This window comes from Talpa europaea (assembly GCF_964194135.1).
Source record: "Talpa europaea genome assembly, chromosome: 2".
Classification (NCBI taxonomy): Eukaryota; Metazoa; Chordata; class Mammalia; order Eulipotyphla; family Talpidae; genus Talpa; species Talpa europaea.
This window is the reverse complement of record NC_140068.1, coordinates 69,704,050-69,721,901: the sequence shown is the minus strand read 5'-3', so window position 1 is coordinate 69,721,901 and position 17,852 is coordinate 69,704,050. Positions and strand designations below refer to the sequence as shown.

Below are 17,852 nucleotides of genomic sequence, written 5' to 3'. Positions count from 1 at the left end.
CCAGGGGAGGCCCTACAGTCTGTTTTAAAGCAAGTCAGAGTCCAGCCCTGATTCAAGAAGGTGGAGAATTAGATTAGACCTCTCAATAGGAGGAGAGCAAAGCAAATGATTAATTACACACTTTAGTCTACACATGCCTAAAGCAGCAGCACCTGGCCACAGCAATCATTCCTAGATTTTCTATGTCTGAAATACTCACAATTAGATGAGTGGCATTCTGTTCTGCAGTGTGTTCTGGTCCTCTGGCAACAGAAGATGAACCCAGATATGACCTGTCCAATGTCAGAAACTAATTAGGAAAAGGGCCACATCTGGGATCTCCTGCGGCAATGACTGCACCTATGGAATGGGCACCTTGCTTACTATGCTTCCCCTAGAAAGAACCCATTTGCCTTGATTCAGCCACCTCTTTTATCATGAAACATTCAACAAGAAACTCTATTTCAAGTCCAATCTCACATATCTAACCTGCTTTCCTGGCACATATTTAACCAATGTTTACCGAGTCCCTATCAAGTTTCATGGGTGCTACAAACGTGGCTGTCTTTCAAGTCTTCTCTTCAAGTTAGCTCCTAATACAAAATTTACAATAGCTACTTTCTCTAGGCCACATTGTATCATGTTATTTTGTCTTTAAGTACTTTTACCACACCTTTTCTCCTCCTTTTTTCATTTACAGAACAGACCAAGGGGTAGAGGAGTCTTAGTTTTTGTTCTACTCAGAGTGCTGGACTGGGTGTTAGTAAAACTAACCACAGGCTAAGGTGAAAGTCTAGTGGTTGTTGCTCCTTTTGTTTCAGGAGACATTTGCTCTTTAGATGAGGTGACAGCTTTGACTTTGGGTTGCTGGGCAAGTTCTAGGTTGCCGCCCTAAATGCAGAAGTGGTAGCTTGGGTTTTCTGTCTCTATGGTGCCAGGTCACCATTACCTTCTGTCTTTTGCTGTAGATAATTTCTCTTCCTTTTGGACCAGCCTGGAGAGGGGGAGCGCGTGTGGACAGGACTGGAGTGCAGACGGTGACACCTTCCAGGACCTCACATCACCACCACCCGAGCCGCCTCTCCCAGGGCACAGCGGGAACCCCTCTCGCTCAGCTGGAAGGAGCCCCGGGCAGGTCGTGTCCACCCTGGGCTGTGTCTGTGCCCGGGGTAGGGCGGGGGCCGGGGTGCTGGCGGGCCAGTGGCGGCCCCAGATCTACCCCTGGGGCCCTCGATGGCTGAGCGGAGGCAAGTCGGGAGTGGGGGTGGGGGATGCAAAATGAGGTGCGTCCCAGGGGCCGCGGCTTTCGGGCCCAGAAGCGGCTGGTCTCTTCTCGGGGAGGAGAGGGAACCAGATGGGCGGGTTCAAGCGTCGGTGGCGGCCGTCCCGGGGCCTCCAGCTCCTCCCCGCAAGTGTGCCAGTCTGCCGCTCACCACGCTGAGGCAGTGCGGCGGCGGGCGCGCCGAGGCTGCCGCCCAGCGCCCTCGCCGCGGCCATGCCCGGGCCCTAGCACGCCTGCCGCAGCCCGCGCCCCGCAGCCCGCAGCGCGCGCCCGCCGCCGCCTCTTCAATGGGCAACCTGCTCGGCGGGGTCAGCTTCCGCGAGCCCACCACGGTGGAGGACTGCGACTCCACCTGGCAGACGGACTCGGAGCCCGAGCCCGAGCCCGAGCCCGAGCCGGAGGAGCCGGGGCCGGGCGGCGGCGGGGAGGGCCCGGGGCAGGAGTCGGAGCAGCCCGCGCAGCCCCCGGAGCGCGCCGGCGGGCGGCCCCGCGCCAGCTCCGCGCCGGACGAGGACGCCGAGGCGGCGGGCGCCGAGCAGGTACGCGGCCCCGCGGTGGCCTCGGGCCGGGCCGGGGCGCCTCTGGCCCCGGCGCCGGAGGAAGGGACCGCGCCGGGGCGAGGAGCCGGCGCCGAGCGGCCCCCGCGCGCGCTGAGGGCAGGGGCGCCGGGCGGCTGCGGGGCCTCCGCGCGCTGACCCCTCCGGGCGGACTCGGGGGCCTGCGGTGGCCCGAGCGCCGCGGCCGCTTGCTGCCGGCCTGGGCCTGACCGCGCGCGCGGCGAGGAAGTCCCTGAAGGCAGAACCCAACTTGAACGGGTGTTTTCCGGGTGTTTTCTTTGCAGCGCAGCTGGGTGATGCGAAGGTGGGCTGGGAGGAAACTGTCTAAAAATAGGGGGTTGTGAAAGCCGAGCTAGTGCGTGTTATTGGTAAAAATGACCCAGAATAAGGTGGGACTGCAGTTGAGGGCGGCGAGAGCTCTTCCCCTGCGGTGGGGTCTCCAGCCATTAAAAGTATTGCAGGAAGTCTGCATTGAAGTTAAAACGCCACAGTTTTTTCTTACCCTAAGTGAGGCCTTAAACCTAGGAGTTCAGGGCACTCTTCAAAAATTGTATTTCATCCAGAAGACTTGTTGATCCAACTGTGCTTAAGTCATTTTACCTAATACAATTTGGAGGAGAGGTTAGTAAAGGGATAAATATCCCGTTTATAATTCAGAAAAGTTTAAAAAGGAGGAACTGTGTAACCCTCTGAAGTGTGCATCCTGGAGGTGTTTGAGGTTTGTGATTCTCCATTAGGCCCAGCTCTTTATCAGCGATGGGGAAACGAGTGAAAAATGCAGCCCAAAGTCAAATGTGACCACAGGATTCTTTGCTAGAGTAGAGGAGTCACCACTAAATTTATTTCAGCTCATCCATTTTGATGATCGTCTCTGTTTAGGGGGAGAAAAAATAAAGTCTTAGTGCAGGTTCCTTGCTAAACATGTTATTTTAACTAGTTTCAATTTTGGAGTGGGATGGGAGTTGCTGTTTTTAATCTGGTTTAGAGAAAATTGAGGATTAGGAGAACCTGCCCAAGAACATACTTGGGAGGGAATGATTCAGGCCCAAGTGTGTATGACACCAATCTTTAACCTGTTGAAATTGTGACTGTTCCTCTGCGCCTTGTGTTCCGGGTCATTATGTATTGCAGTTTCAACCCAAGAAAAATATTAGATGTTATCTTCCAGTTTTTCTCCCTTCTACTTGTTTCTAAAATAAGTTACCTTCTAAAGAATTTTGTTTATCAAAAAAAAAAAAAAAACCCTCCCCCAAAAACCCAGTTCAGATCAGTCTAATTAACTAGATCCATCTATGCAACCCCAGTAACTGGTAGACCACATTAACTCTTCCTCTTCCCTTTAACAATTTATTTTTCATGTTAGTATTACCATCTAACTCTTTTAAAAAATCTTTTTATTTTGCTTTTTGACTATTAAATCCCATTTGTGCCTTAGTCCCCACAGTCTAATTCATTTGCAGATACTGGATCTATAGTTAATATGTATCTCAGACTAATTATTTCTCACCATCTCTACTGTTGTCATTGTTCAGGTGACTATTTGACAAATGATAGTGCCATTAATTAAGATGGGGAAGTCCAGGGTGAAAACATCTTTAGAGATTAAATCAAGAATTCTCTTGAATTTGGTATCCTATTAGACACCCAACTGCAGTTGTTGAGTCTCTGAATGGAGCCTCAGCCTAGGACTGGAATTAGCATATGATATTGGTGGTATTTTGAAGTCAAGGGCGATAAGGAGGTCATCAAAGAGTGCTGAGGACAAAGGATCACACCCTGAACACTCCTCCATTTAGTGCAGTTGAAGAGGGGGAGGAGCCAAAGAGGCTGATGGGGGACAACTAATGAACCCCGAAGAAAACCAGGAGGTGTGGTATCTGACTTTCAGGAAGGAGAGAGGCATTAACTGACTCCATGTAGCTCAAGGGTCAGCTGAGCTCCGCACTGAGCAATGTCTTGGCAAGATAGAGATAAGTTAGTGACACTGACAAGAGCCCCTTTGATGGAATGCTAAGGATGAAAGCCTGATTGGGATGGGTCTTGGGAGGTGAGGAGGAGACATGGAGTATGAGCAACTCTTTGTTGATGTTTTACTGTCAAAGGAAGCAAAGCTAAGGATCAACAATTGAGGGTGGATTTAGATCAAGGAAGGTTTTATGTGTTTAAGATTAGAGATACTACGTCTTGTCTTGTTTGTTTGCTGGAGGGAATGATCCAGAACAGAGGAAATGTTGATGATTCAAAGTGTTAAGAAACAAAATCCTTGAATGAGCTGGTAATGATAAAGGAATAGAAAAGCCTTCAAAGGGAGCAGAAGTTGGAGGAGCAAGGATGGATGTTGGTAGGTTGGTACATTTAGAAGTTGGAGGATTCAGTCATTCTCATGATAATCCCAAGAAGTGTGTAGGACATGAGTCATTACCTTAATTTCACAGATGATAAAACTAAGATCCAGTTAAGTGATTTGCGTAAGGCCTTACAAATAAGTAGCAGAGATATGACTCTGCCCAAGTCACCTGACTCTAAATCATGGGCTATTGACACTGTACCAGGGTTCCGATTATGATCCTTTTCACTTTTAGGGGTGCTGAAAGTGGGCCTGAAATAATCACATCTAATTAGTTGGACTTGGAGGCTGCAGCCTGGGATTGTAGTTCCTGGGATCTCGGTCTTGATCAACTTCTCTAAGCCTAGATTACCTTGTTTTTAAGTTATCAGTAACACTAATAACTGCTAGCCAGGTGTGTTATCAGAATCCAATGAAATAATATACATGTAAGTGCTTTGTAAATGGAAAAGTGCTTTCTATACAAATGTAGGATGATGATTCATGTGGTTGTAGCTCAGGCTAAATAGCTTCAGAAACTTGCTAGGCAGAGCTATTTTGAAACGTGTGGCAAGGACCAGAATTTAAGCTTTTCCTTGCTTATGTAACATGACAGAGTAGCTAATGTTAAACATCAGAGATTTTGGTGTTAAAGTATCTCTGTACTTGTAGTAATAGTGAGAATTGCACCACTTTAAAAATGTGCGAAAATTGCTTACAGGATGCCAGTCTGTCAACGCAGATGGGGGGTGGAGGTGATGAGACAACGATTGGGGATGAAACTCTTAATGAATATTCATATCTAAATTTTGTCTTCTATTTAATCATTGTCACTAGTCTCATTGTCCTGACTGCATGACACTGGACACAAAAGCACTTTCTTAGGTATTGCCATACTACATAAAGTTTACAGAGGCCATAATTGATTTATAGTGACCTGCATTTTATACTTTAAAATTTACTTCATAGTGGTGGAAATTTTGTTTAGAATATAAATAGCATGATTAAAATATCACATATAAGCTACTACAATTGGAAATTCATTTCATTTGAGAGCTTTTTATTGCTGTGTCTGTGCATTTTATATTTGCTGGTTTATATCATATTTTATTATCACTGAATTAGCAGATTGTTTTGATGTACTTTTTAATGGTGTTTTAGGATAAAGTTTAGAAACTAGTTTGTTTTAAAAGCCCGTTTGCCCTTCTTAAATATTACTTGACTAACAAGCAAAGCTAAATGTTACAAAATGAAAATTCTCTTTGTAGAATTATCTCAACACTTTAAGTATTATGTAAAGTGTTCTAAAATAAATTTTGTCATAGAATCACTTGTGTAACCTGTGGTAAAATATATGTCTTGACTTCATTTTGTGTTCTATTTTTGATGGATACCAATTTTTAACAGTTGGCGGGTCTATAGTTCTATAAGCTTTTGGTAAAATGTTTCTTATTTAGTAAGCACCTTAGGACAAATGACTTTGGGTTTAAATCAAATCAGGAAAATAGTGACTGTAAGCAATATTAAAAGGACATTTATAATATTTTCATTAACCTGGATAACTTGATACTTCTCAGACTTTATGGATGTTCATTATTTTAATTTTGTTTTGGAAATTAATCAGGAAATTATCTTGCTTCAACATGTAAATGGAAATTTACTTTTGACCTTAGGGTGGTGATTCCACTGAAGCATCTGCCAAACCAAAGAGAAGTTTTTATGCTGCGAGGGATTTGTACAAATACCGACACCAGTACCCAGTAAGAGTATAGAATGATTTTTCTAAAATGTGAAATATTTTCTGTTACCTTATTTGTGGTGCTGATGAGCAAACATGCTACAAGGGTCCTTGTGCCTTTTTTACCTATCCAAATGCTGGAGATTGATTTATTTTTTCCTTTAGCAGAACTTCAAAGATATCCGATATCAAAATGATTTGAGCAATCTTCGTTTTTATAAGAATAAAATTCCATTTAAGCCAGATGGTGAGTAATCTACTACTTTGGTAAAGGCTAACTTGACTTAATAATGTATAATAGTTATTCGCTGTTTAGTCTAACTGGAAATAGTCTTAATGACAGTCAGACAAAGAATTTATTAGATAACCAGTGAGGATTCGAACCAGGAAGCAGCCTGACAGAGTTTACTCTTTGAGAATTTTAGCAATTTTTCACCTTTAGGGGTGCTGGATTTAATTTATATAGGCAGGAACAGTGAGTCATTGACATAACAATTACAATTATTCCTGACAAGGAGGGCTTCTAGTTCTGAGTTGTCCTGATCTAAAGGTATGTGATCAAAGAGGAAGGCAATATAGGATTTCATGTATTCCTCTTTAAAGTATGCGCCACAGAGCTGCAAACATTGGCTAAGCATTGGTAAACCTTTATCTGGCTTCCTGGTCATCAGTGGGGGTGAAAAGACTGGCTTTATCTAAAGGCATCAATTTTGCTTAGCTGTTTTGGACTTCAAGTCTATACTGATGATCTTGCTTCCTTGTCTGCTACAACAGGGAGGGGTCATTTCAAAACATATTACAGCCGACTCATAATTCTATGGGCAGTACATCCTTAATGCATTTGTTCATTGACTGACTGTACTTTGCAATGCAGTCCAATGTGTCCCTAAAGTCCTACACCCTAGAATCGTGAGCATTAACTTTGGCAAATGCTAGAGAATTAACTATGGATTAACAATATCTTTCATTATTTGAAAGGCAGTTGGGCCATTTTTGTGACAGGGAAAGGAAAGAAATTTATAGAACTATAAAATAATAGATTATTAAGGAACATTAGGGGACATCAAATTCAGCTTTCTCTTTTAAAGATGGTCAGCGGGTCTTAAAGTTTGAATGACTGACGTGTTGGAGTTAAAGTTTGAATGACTGACGTGTTGGGTCATTTGATTGTAGAGTTGATTCTTGGTTCCCCAAGTTCATTGTTCTTTCCACTGTGCCATACCTAGAGCTTTTTTTAGAACATAATTGAAAAGTGATGTTTATTAAATTAACTTTGCTATTGATTTTTGGATTCAGGGGTCCCAGTTCAATGTTCTATTTTCGTAGGAAGGGATCTACAGTACAGTAAATCTCTGTAACACTGCCAAATAAACTTTCGTTCGCCTTTACAACTCTACAGTTGGCCTCAGGAATTTTTTTTAAATCTGGAGTGAGAGGATGTAGCCCCTATGGTATATACATATTTCACAGAGACATCGTGCTGTGTTTATGGTGGTCATCCTAATTTTATCCAGGTCAGGCCAGAAAAGCTGGCTTCTATCCCTAAAGCCCTTTTCTCCATGAGGTGACCAGATGGCACTGGCTCCTGCTCTTTGCTCTCAGTGGAAACCGAGCCAAATCCACAGCAATATGTCAGGGAATGAAAGCTATGGAGTGCAAAGCTATTCAAGTGTCAGAACCTTGTATTCTGACACTTTGGTGAATTGACTAGAGGAAAGAAACCTAAAGGCTGGTAGCGCCAGGAGGAGGAATTCCCTATACTTAGCAAAGCGATGCACCGGTTGGGAAATAGAACCTAAGAAAGTTGCAGAAATGGCCAGATTCATGTGTCTTTAATTTATTTTTTGGGTGTCCCAAAATTCCGCTCTGATTTGGAAGGAAAACCCTGGTTAAAAATGGTCTGTTGTACTTACTAGTGGTTGAAACATACTGCTTTATTTACTAATTGAAACAGTATCAGTTAAACTTTTAGTTTAGTTTTTGTTTTTTAGGACTTGGGCAAGGAAACCATTTGAAAACATATTATGATAGATTATTAATTTGACTTTATTTTGAATTTAATAAAATTTGTGTAAAGCAATGCCTTCAAATATTAAAAATATTGAACACAGATATGACAGTATTTAACTAAGTTATTTTTGTGTTCCTAACAGTGAATTTATTTTTTGAGGTAGTAACTTAAAGCATTAACTTCAAGCAGTGCATTAGCTATTTTGTAATTTTCATCAAATATTTATTTTGAAATCTTACAAGATTGGTAGGGATAAGGAATTTTAGCTAAGGTCACATAAAATGTTATTCTAGTTTTATATAAATTGCAACAATTCAACACAATTTCTTCTCCAGTATGTATATGCATATACACACTCACATACACACATACTTTCCAGTAAACATAATCCTGCAATAATATATTTTAATAAATAAGTAAGAGGGGTAGTAGTTGAAAAGGGGAACAAAAGAGAGCTTAGGGAGATATATGGTTGTAACATGCTGTTAAAGGCAACATTTTACCAAATGATCCAAGAGTTGCCCTTTACTACAAACTCGTGAAATCTGGAGGTCACAAAAATGAGAAGAATTATGTTTAGAGGAATAGTATGTTGTGTTTTTTCCCCTATTCAATGGCCACATAATCAGTTTCAAAGACATAGACAGATTTAAGAAGTGGAAGATTTTGTTACAATCCTTAGAGATGAGCAACAGGATGTGGTGGAGAGGGCTTACTTTTTTGGAAACAGAAATATCTGTGTTCTATATTCTTTTATTAGTATGTGACTTTAAACATATCACATGATTTCCTCATTAGTAATACTGGGATAACATTACTGGTTTGGGAGAGTTCTGTGAAGATTAAGCTGGACGATGTATACCCTGTGGCCCAGCATATTGTCGGTACCTAATACCTTTTTCTTTCTTTTTTGTCTCCTCCCTTTTCTTCTTTTCCTTGCTTTCCTTTTTATCTTCCTCTCCTGTTTCTATCCCCACCCGCCCCCCCATTCATTTCAATTTGATGCGATCTGGTATTTAAAGAAATGTATCACCTCCTAGCACAGAGATTTGAAACCTTTTTTGGTACGAGGTCAAGTAGTAAATATTCTTGGCTCTGTGGGCTATATGGTCTCTATTGTAAATACTTATCTCTACTGTGGTTATGTAAAATGCATAAATAAATGTGCATGGCTGTGTTTCAATAAAACTTTATCAGACAGATGGCATGGTATAGTTTGCCTACCTCTGCTATTGAGTAACACTGTCCACTAGAACCTTCTGCAATTTGAGGTGCTATTAACTTTTTTAATATTAGATTTATTATAAAACTAAGTGTATGGCATATGATGTTCATCTTTTAAAAGCATTATTTTTGTGTGCTGTTGTTAATTTTTTTTAAGTTTTAATATAAAAAAATTAAGTGATGAAATCTTAAAATGCCTTCAGCAATGTTTTAAATATCTGATCCATTTTCCAAATACTTAGGTGTTTACATTGAAGAAGTTTTAAATAAGTGGAAAGGAGATTATGAAAAGCTGGAGCACAACCACACTTACATTCAATGGTCAGTTATTCATTATTTATCTTGAACCATGTGCTATTTAATCATGTATGCTTCCCGTTTTTAATGTAAAACTATTATTTTTCTGAAAAACAGGCTTTTTCCTCTGAGAGAACAAGGCTTGAACTTCTATGCTAAAGAACTAACTACATATGAAATTGAGGTAATGTAACTCATATTATCTTCGATGAGATGGCCAAATAACATTGCTGTTTTATTGTCTGGTAGCTACTGAATCATTTCAGCATTTTTGTTTTCTTTTAATAGGAATTCAAAAAAACAAAAGAAGCAATTAGACGATTCCTCCTGGCTTATAAAATGATGTTAGAGTTTTTTGGAATAAAACTGATTGATAAAACTGGAAACGTTGCTCGGGCTGTTAATTGGCAGGAAAGATTTCAGCATCTGAATGAGTAAGTAAATCTTCCCAAGATACTTTGGGAGCCAGCATGTTTTTTCCCTTGTTTGGAATTATCTGTGGAACATAGGAACAACTAGCAGATGGACTCAGGAATTTGAATTCAAAGACTAATCTGAAAAGCATTCTAGTCCCCATTTATATTCCAAAACAGGACAAAACAACAGAAAAATAAAAATACAGGTAGAAATACGGTGATTAAACTTCAGAGCTGTTTGTTCCTGGCTTCCATAGCCAAATGCGGCCTCTTCCTTGTTATGCCATGTTTATTTCCATTTACTATTATTTCTTGCATATGGTTTTCTGAATCCCCTTTGTAGCTGGTTGTAAGCTTCTTGTGGCTGTCTGTATCTAACATCCTCAAGCATGGTACTGTTTTAAATTAAATCCATGAATTAAACCTATGTAAAATTCATTTTATAAACCTGAAATGTACCCCAACCTTTTATTTAAAAAGTGGAAAAATTAAAATATTTTATATCTAGGTCAAAAACAAAAGCCCATTTAATAAATCCCAAACCTGTGAAGAAAATTTTAAAATGCTTTCTTTGGAATAATTTGCTATATGCTTTTGCTTGGATATTTATATAACTTTTATTAATACTTATAACCAAAGTGTCGTTTTCTTATTACTTTCTTTGCATGTAAGCTGGCTCATGTTTTTGTTTTTAATTATAGGGTGCCTTACAAGTGCTGGACTATAAAACCAACAGCTTTGAAGCATTGGTTAGCACATTATAATTAACTGACTGGGCAAGTACCAAGAGAAAAAAAAATTAAGGCTAACCGAAGGAATGTTTCTGTGCCCAAAACAAATCAGAGTTTTATGCTTCAATTAACTATTATCTTTCTAGAACCTTTATCGTGCTTTGGTAAAATAAATATGATTTTTTTTAAAGATTTATTTATTTATACAAGCACTGGGGTACAGGTCAGAAGCGCAGGAGGGTGAGAGAATTCACCAGAGCCAGATCAGGGACCAGAACAGGCAGACTGACGAAGTACACTGCTGAGGGGAGCAGCGGGCAAGGCAGGAGAGGTCTGCTGCACCATGTGAGGTTCTCCCTGGCCGGTGGGGAATCACTGGCACTGCAGAGGCTGCGGACAACTTTGCAGCACGGCGCTCAACCGCTGTGCCAGCAGGGAGGCCCAAATATAATTTTTTTAAAAGATATATTTTATTGTTTATAATAGCACTGGGTACAGTCAGAAGCACGGGAGGGTGAGAGAATTCACCAGAGCCAGAGGGAAGAGCAGAGCAGGCAGACTGATGAAGTACATTGCTGAGGGGAGCAGCGGGCAGCAGGAGAGGTCTGCGTGCCATGTGGGACTCTCACCCAGCGGCCGGGGATCGAACCGGCACTGCAGAGGCTGCGGGCAGCTTCGCAACCTTGCACTCAACCGCTGCGCCACCGGGGAGGCACCCAAATATAATTTTTAATATAAAACTTTCCTTTTACTTTATTGTTAGAATCAACATCATGGGCTTATACTGAAACAAGGAATACATGGACATAAAGCTTTATGATCCTGACTAGAAGACCCAATAACTCATAACTCAAGTTAAATTTGATTTATATAGGGTACTTATAGAATATATGCCTCTGCCTCAGCAGCCAGATAGCTAGCTCTGAATAAAGTTTCTAAGCACTCACATCATATGTCAAATGAAGCTTTATGCAAGTAGCCTACTGACATGAAGGATAGCAAAAGTAAATCTTTGGAGAGAATCTTCATCTTCCATGTAGTCATATGCATATGGTTTATCATTTTAGAGTCTCCATCTTCAACTTGTTTTTGGTTGGAATAGCAATTTCATTTGGTAAATGTTTGTTGATGAATAAATGATGAACAAGGTATGTTAGCTAAATCCTCCTTGGGGTTTTATTGTCAGATTCTCCAACTGAGAGTTTGAAATAGAGCACTTCTGAAGACTTTAGTTAAATGATCTCTCAAGTCAGGGGAGGGAAGCCTGAACGGTCATTTTTCACTCCTCTATTCTATGCAACTCTCTTTCCTCCATCCATTGTCTTTTTTTTCCTTTCCGTGGGCATTTCTCAGATCTTTTCCAGCTGTGAATTAATGGCCTAGAATCTTGCAAGAACAAATTTCCCTTCTGATTTAATTGCAAAAAAAAAAAAAATTGTTCTGACTGGATTTGAACATACTATAGACATTTTAACTTGGCCATTCAGCATATATTGGACTTCTGTTTTCTTTCTGTGGTTTCATTCTTTTCCGATTTATCCTCAAACCTAGTAAGTTATTTTGTGTTTTATTATGTAGCTTGAATTTGTAAGAATAGGTAGGGAATTCAATATATTGTAGTAGCCTAACAAACAAAAACTATTGATAAAAAATAAAATGAAATCATGTTCAGTGTACAAGTGACCATAACTAAAAGAGATGAAATACTTTCAAATGTGAGAATACAAATATACAGACCAATTATGAAGATGTATTTCCAATTTTATTTGTAATCATCTTGGACTACTGAGCCAATTTTAGATCCTGGAATACCCTCTTTTCTTTTCCATCCCGTGGGTTTTGCCTTTTGTGTATTTTTTTCTTCACCTACCTAATCTTTTTGACAGCTTTAGTTGTTTACTCTCCTTACCTGGAAACCTAGCCTCTCTCTTTATCTGTTGTGCAATCCTGAAGACTGCTTCCCACATTTTGTCTTTATTTGTGATAATTATTTCTAATCATATCGAAAATCCAATTTCTTTCTCAACTAATATTATTCCAGAATCCTGACCTTCATTCTCTTCAGCCCAAGTTCTTGCCCTATTTTACTGTTATGTAAATACCAATCTTTTAGTTTGAAGAATGTGTAGATTCAGATAATACAGATATTTTAGCTTGGCTATTCACCTTAATTATATTTATGAAATTGAACTGGTTGCAAATATAGTAAATTTTGTTGTACCATATAACTCCTTGAGATTTAAAAAATATATTCTTCCACTCTTCCATATATTTCTTTCTCACAGACTTATGAAGTAGGTATTACTCAAGTTTTTAGAGTATACAAATTCTATACCAACCTAACCATTAAGTCACATTATCTTAATGTCACCCCAATTTGTATTGTCTCAAAAGACTCTTATTAACTATTGAAAAAAGAGATTCATAAAACTGAAACACATCTGTGCTATATATTTTATTTTTTGGCTTTCAAAGAGTTTAATATTAATACTATTTTGGTAAATACACATAAGGAAGGAGGTAATAAAAACTTCCGGATTTGTCTTTTTCAGTATTTGCTTAGCCTGAATCATTAAGATTTTTATCTTGTACAAACTCTTCTTAAAATATAAGACCATGGAACTACTCCTTCAATCCCTCAAATAATTCAGCATCCTTCTCATTTCCCAAATAATTTGCTAGTCATTCCTAAATCAAATACTGCAAGCACTTCTGAAAATCAGGGCAGGTATCGGCAATGGTTATCTAAGACTTGGTGTCTGAGGTAAAACAGGTTTTAGGAAATTAGAAATTAGTGATAGCTATGAATACTGGAAATAACTGCAGTGATACTGGGTAAATACCTGGACTGTTAATGAGATAGATCATTATTTTATGTAGCTGAGGATTCCTTTGGGATGCAAGCTAGGCATGTGTAATAAGGCAACTATTATACTGAGTAAGGTAAGGGAGGCAGATTATGAATTATGACATCTGATGATGGCCTTAGTTTTAGGAGAAGAAAGATTTTAGTGCAATTTGGGAAAATATTAGATTTGGAATCAATGCCATTAGAAGCAAATTTCAAATTCTCTGATAGGAAAAGAGCAGGGGAGAGATCAGGGATAGAAAATAATTAAATTATTATGCTGGGATATGTTCAAATGTGGTGGCCCTTAATAAATGTTAGATAATATTTAACATTAATATTACTATTGCTATTAAATATTTGAACTGAATTCTATATGCTTTGCATATGAACTCAATTGATTTTTACCGCAGTCCAGTGAGGTATGGGCTACTTTATAGATGAGGATACTGAGCTTTAGAGAGACATTATAATCCTAAGTGAAAACCAGGGTGTGAACTGAGGTGACTTCAAACTCCACGTTCTTCTTTTTTTAATTGAGGTAACATTGGTTTGCAAACACTGTATATGATTTGGTAGAAGAGGTTCACACCTCTTCAGATGAGACAGATTTGCATCCTTTGTCAGAATTGTTCTAGCAAGGTAGAGTATTTTTTATTGTTTTCCTTATGAATTGGCTAACATGGAGGCTTTTGCTTATCAGCTCACATTATACATTGTGTATTTCAGCAGATAGGTAAAGTTGCGTGTATTCTCAGCACTGATTACCTATGATGGCTACAATACTGTTGTTGCAAATAAATGCTGTTACATTATTCATCTTCAGTGTACTTAAAAAACCAAACAATTCAGCATCAGTGGGAATAATATTTATATGTAAATATTTTTCAAATATTAAGATCTATAGAAGCAAGAAGAATTTATGGTACACATTTGAGTTTCACATAGATTGACATTACACTGAGGTATAGGGATTTAATACCTTGTAACTTGTTCTTTATGGTATCTATATAACTTCTAAAGTCATTACAAGGCTTATTTCTATGGTTTACAGTTCCATAAAAAAATGTTTTCCAATCATTTTCACTCCTATGTTCGTCCACCTGTTTTCTTCCTCCTCATTTTATTCAATTCTTTCTTCCAGGTCCCAGCACAACTATTTAAGAATCACTCGTATTCTTAAAAGCCTTGGTGAGCTTGGATATGAAAGTTTTAAATCTCCTCTTGTGAAATTTATTCTTCACGAAGCTCTTGTGGAAAATACTATTCCCAATATTAAACAGAGTGCTCTGGAGTATTTTGTTTATACAATTAGAGACAGAAGAGAAAGGAGAAAGCTCCTACGTTTTGCCCAAAAACATTACACGCCTTCAGAGAATTTTATCTGGGGACCTCCTAAGAAAGAACAGTCAGAAGGAAGTAAAACCCAGAAAATGCCTGCCCCTCCAGCCTCCAGTCACAACAGCCAAACTTCTATGCACAAAAAATCCAAGGACCTTAAAAATTCTTCCTCAGCAGTTAATGTAAATAGCAAAACAGCTGAAGATAAAAAGGCAGCACCTCGAGATCCTGAAGAGACAGAAAGGCCCAGTGCAGAGCTCAACAATGAAGCTGCAAGGCCAAGAAACACAGAGAAGGATGGTAATGCTGAAAATTCAAATCCTCAAACCGTAAAAGCAATGAATAATCTGGCAGAGAAAAAAGAGAACGCATCTACTTCTGAAAAAGATGAAGAAGGTGAAAATCACAACAAAGACTGTGAAAATTCTGGAAATACATTTTCTCATGATGATACCCTATCACAGTGAAATATCAGAGATCCCATCCACAAGTTTAGGTAAGGGAGGAAAACAGACTCTACAACTTATCTTAAAGAATAGAAGTCACATTTCAGGTTTTAGCCATCTGTTTCTGATTTCTGTTGTAAGCGTTTTGTTGTTCCTTGTTTTTGATTTTGGATCACAATGTGATGAATAATTAATTTTAAGGCAAGACCCAATAAAGGAATATATTCTGTAACATGTTTAGGATATCTTTTCAAATTCTATACACAACAATTAGTTTAAAATTGCTTTCAACCTATCTGGAAATAATCATGGCGTATTTGATATGTCAGATTATTTTGAGAGATTACAATCTACATGAAGAAAATCAAGAGGATAATTTTATGTGTTGCCAAACCTTTACCTGATTTATGGGTTAAATTTTTTAAGTGGGAAGAAAGAAGTTGATTGCAAGTGGATTAACAAAGTAATCTGGATGTTTTCATTACAACGCCTCAACATGTTTATTTTTGAAGTAGAATGGATGTTCTTGGGGAGCCCTAGTCTCCCATCCCTTTTGTTGGTCCCACAGACTTTTTCTTTTCCCCTAAATCCACACTTAGCATAATCCCTCATCTTGCCAGTTAGCATGTGCATTTCTAGTGTACATTCAGATGGTCTCCTATATTGAAATTTAAATGGAACTAAGAGGGCAATTTCAACTGTCTGATTATTAGAATTTTCTTTGATTAAAATAATAAAAATAATTTTTCCATTAAGTGCTTAAAAACAAATTTTGATGCAAAAGTTCAAGAAAACAATTTTGCTTTTTATGGCTTCCATATAAATTTGGTGCTTGTTTGTAAGTACAAATGACTGAAAAATTAAAAAGAAAGGAAATGATTTATTTAAAATAAAAACCTCCTGCATTGGCAACAAGGTGGTGGTCCCTAAAACCAAGTATATCTCAGTGTTATGTGGATTATGAAACTAGTACTATTGCTTAATCCACAGTGTATCTTAAAAATACACACACATACACACACCATTTAGTACAGCTTTAAGTTACCAAACCTTGAAATTGAGAATAGATTTGAAATTCCATATACTCAGTTTTAGAAGCACTTAATATATATTAATAGTGGGTAAGAGCAAATAATATTAATTCCTGTAATATTATGACTAATTATTATAAAACAAAACTATGGTAAAAACTTCAAAGCATACATACAAGTATAGTTAAACCAATTAGTAGAAAACATTTTTTTTTTTACTTCATTTCACATAGAAAGGGATTGACTTGTGTGTATCTCTTAGGCTTTTAAGAAAAGTTCTATTCACTTTAGCCCTCAAAGCATTTTTGCAATATCCTATTTTTTAATCACATCATATCTTCACTTACCTCATTTATCCACATGTTCAGCACAGGATTTTTAGAAAATAAACACAATCATATGCCTTTAGAAATAGGGTTTTATTATCTTAAAGTTTACATGAAACATCACAGCTGCCTAACCCTGATTTTTTAATGTTAATGACACTTGTGATATATCATATTCCAAGAAATATAGAACATTTTCTCATTTTCAGTTCCCATACTACGCCAAATTTTGTTTTGTTTTTCACTGTTTTGTGAGTTGAGTACAGCATTTAGGGAAACAATCTGCTTTCACATTTCAGTTTCTTTTTCACATACAGGAACTACGTGGATCCTCTCACGTGGTGTTAGTTGTAGCAATGTCCCCACTGAGCTTACTAGTTTTACAGGGTTAGAGAATAAGGGTAGATTGTTGCATAAGGTTGAATTTTAGGAAGATGATTAATTCCTTTCAAAACATCTTATCATTTTGGAAGCATAATAACATTAACATGTTCAGGCTACTTTCTAAGTGCATAATATTAAAAATTTGTGACCAGATATTAACATTTTACTAAACAGTGGCCAGCTAGTAAAATAAGTGGATATAATCTGAATGACTTAGACACTAGCATATCAGAACCTTTAAAAGTAAAAACATTACGTTCAGAAGTGTAACTTGCAGAATATTATTCCTAATTGGGGGTTTGATTAGATAGTGCCATTTGACAGTATTTAGTTTTAAGGGGGAAACTGCCTGGCTCCATCTGAAACAGTGGCCTTTTTCCAACATGTTGTTTTTTAAATGCATATTCACATATAACAGTATGTTTCCTACATTTAATCTGTAAATAACTAATGAAAGAATGATTCAGCGGAGAACAAGTGAGGATGTCATTCCTCTTGCAGATAAAAATGATCAGCGTCTAGAATTTTTTCTATTAAGAATACTTTGTACATTTAGTAGTTTTTAAAATAAGTGCTACAGATATGTATTTCTGTGTGTCTTAGATATGAAACCGTCCTCTGGGTTTGACGCTGATATTTTGTATTTTTAAATTTTAAACCATATGCCTGCAGAAATTTAGTGAGAAGCTGTTAAAAAATGCAGTGAAGCATGGCCAAATAGCTAGAAATATTATTGAGTCTTTGCAAATGTAGAGTCTTTATTGTACCACAGACTGCAAATATACTAACTATTGGCTATTGATAAACATTAACTTGCATTTCACAAAAAAATAGATGTTATGCTGCTTGGTTATCTCGTACATTTCTAATTTTTGTGTTTTCGTATCTTCAAGATGATATATGTGAAAATATTTT

The 17,852-nt window shown here is 38.2% G+C and overlaps 1 protein-coding gene across 1 annotated transcript; it reads left to right on the top strand.

Annotated features, from left to right (window-relative positions):
* Positions 1-1,548: 1,548 nt before the first annotated feature.
* OGFRL1 (opioid growth factor receptor like 1) lies at positions 1,549-15,217 on the top strand (the record flags this gene model as incomplete). The annotated part of the gene is made up of 7 exons (XM_084229092.1): positions 1,549-1,800; positions 5,818-5,904; positions 6,048-6,129; positions 9,360-9,438; positions 9,532-9,598; positions 9,703-9,848; positions 14,554-15,217. 7 exons carry the CDS (start codon positions 1,549-1,551, stop codon positions 15,215-15,217), a joined length of 1,377 nt encoding a protein of 458 aa, XP_084085218.1.
* Positions 15,218-17,852: the final 2,635 nt, after the last annotated feature.